Source organism: Penaeus monodon, chromosome 21, assembly GCF_015228065.2.
Source record: "Penaeus monodon isolate SGIC_2016 chromosome 21, NSTDA_Pmon_1, whole genome shotgun sequence".
NCBI classification, from domain to species: Eukaryota; Metazoa; Arthropoda; class Malacostraca; order Decapoda; family Penaeidae; genus Penaeus; species Penaeus monodon.
The window spans coordinates 17189144-17190250 of record NC_051406.1 but is presented as its reverse complement, the minus strand read 5'-3'; the positions used below and the strand labels follow the sequence as shown (position 1 = coordinate 17190250).

General features: G+C 32.6%; 1 protein-coding gene across 1 annotated transcript in view; it reads right to left on the bottom strand.

Moving 5' to 3' along the window:
- The window catches only part of LOC119586588 (RNA pseudouridylate synthase domain-containing protein 2-like), a 4024-nt gene that overhangs the window by 2505 nt on the left and 412 nt on the right, over positions 1–1107 (bottom strand). The window contains 1 exon segment of the mRNA XM_037935339.1: positions 261–451. Within this exon segment, the coding sequence (XP_037791267.1) occupies positions 261–451 (191 nt within the window).

The following is a 1107-nucleotide window of genomic DNA, read 5'->3' as shown; positions in this document are numbered from 1 at the left end:
GGAGGACTGTGTAGCAACAGTCTTTATAACATTATAATGAATCTAACTTTCAGTAATTACAGAGACATTAAACAGTTTCTTATCACAATAAATTGATTATGATTTTCTTGAAATTAAAGACCTGTGCAACACAATTCATTCAACTTACAGGTTCCTTTGTAATAAATCTTAGAACAACATTCTTGAACGGGAAAGGGTAATATGAAGTTATTAAAAATTTAACATTTAGAACAAAATAACATTATACAATCCTTTATTACCTAAGTACTGAAGGTGCACTCGGATCTGGTGCATACGTCCAGTGTGGGGTCGGCACAGCACCACTGATGTTTTGCCGTTGTAGGAGAGTCGTGTGAACTCGGTGCGGCAGTCCTTGCCAGTGGGTGAGACCTTGCACACCCCAATCTTGTAGCTGACTACTTCTATCGGTTCGTTGCATTCAATGTGTTCCCTGAGGAGACAGTCCGTGTTATTAGAGTACTTGAATCATCTGTCTTTATCTTTTAACATGAGCAAAAGTAGTGAATTCTGTTGATAGGGAAAATAGTTAAAGTTATTTCATGATGAACTATGTTAATTCTGATAATATATCAGTGTATTAATTCAGGAAATTCAAATTAATGTTATAGGTATGAAAACTGGTATATCTCCTATAGCAATGAGACATTAGACACATGTGGTACATAGAGCAATATTTATATTTTTAAAAAATACCAGAAAAGATATCAAACAGTTCTCTTATCAAATACCATTACTTGCTCACTAATTGTAATAGTTTTTTGGAATGCAGCATAAGAATCATCATGTATCAAAAGAAAAGAGCTTAATAAAATTTATAGGGAATGTGCTCCATTGAATTCTTGTTGCAGTAGCAACAGAATAAAGAACAATTACAATCAGTTTTTAATATATAAATATAACAGTACTTGTAAAAGTAAACTCTGACATCTCAATTGATACTAACTGAACTCCAAACCTGTGCAGAATTGACTTATTTTCCACTTCATTTTTATTTTCTTTAATATGTTATATTTGTTTTTTGTGGCAATATTTTTCACTGCAGAATCTTATCCAATAACTTAGATGGCATATATTCAGGCTCTATGC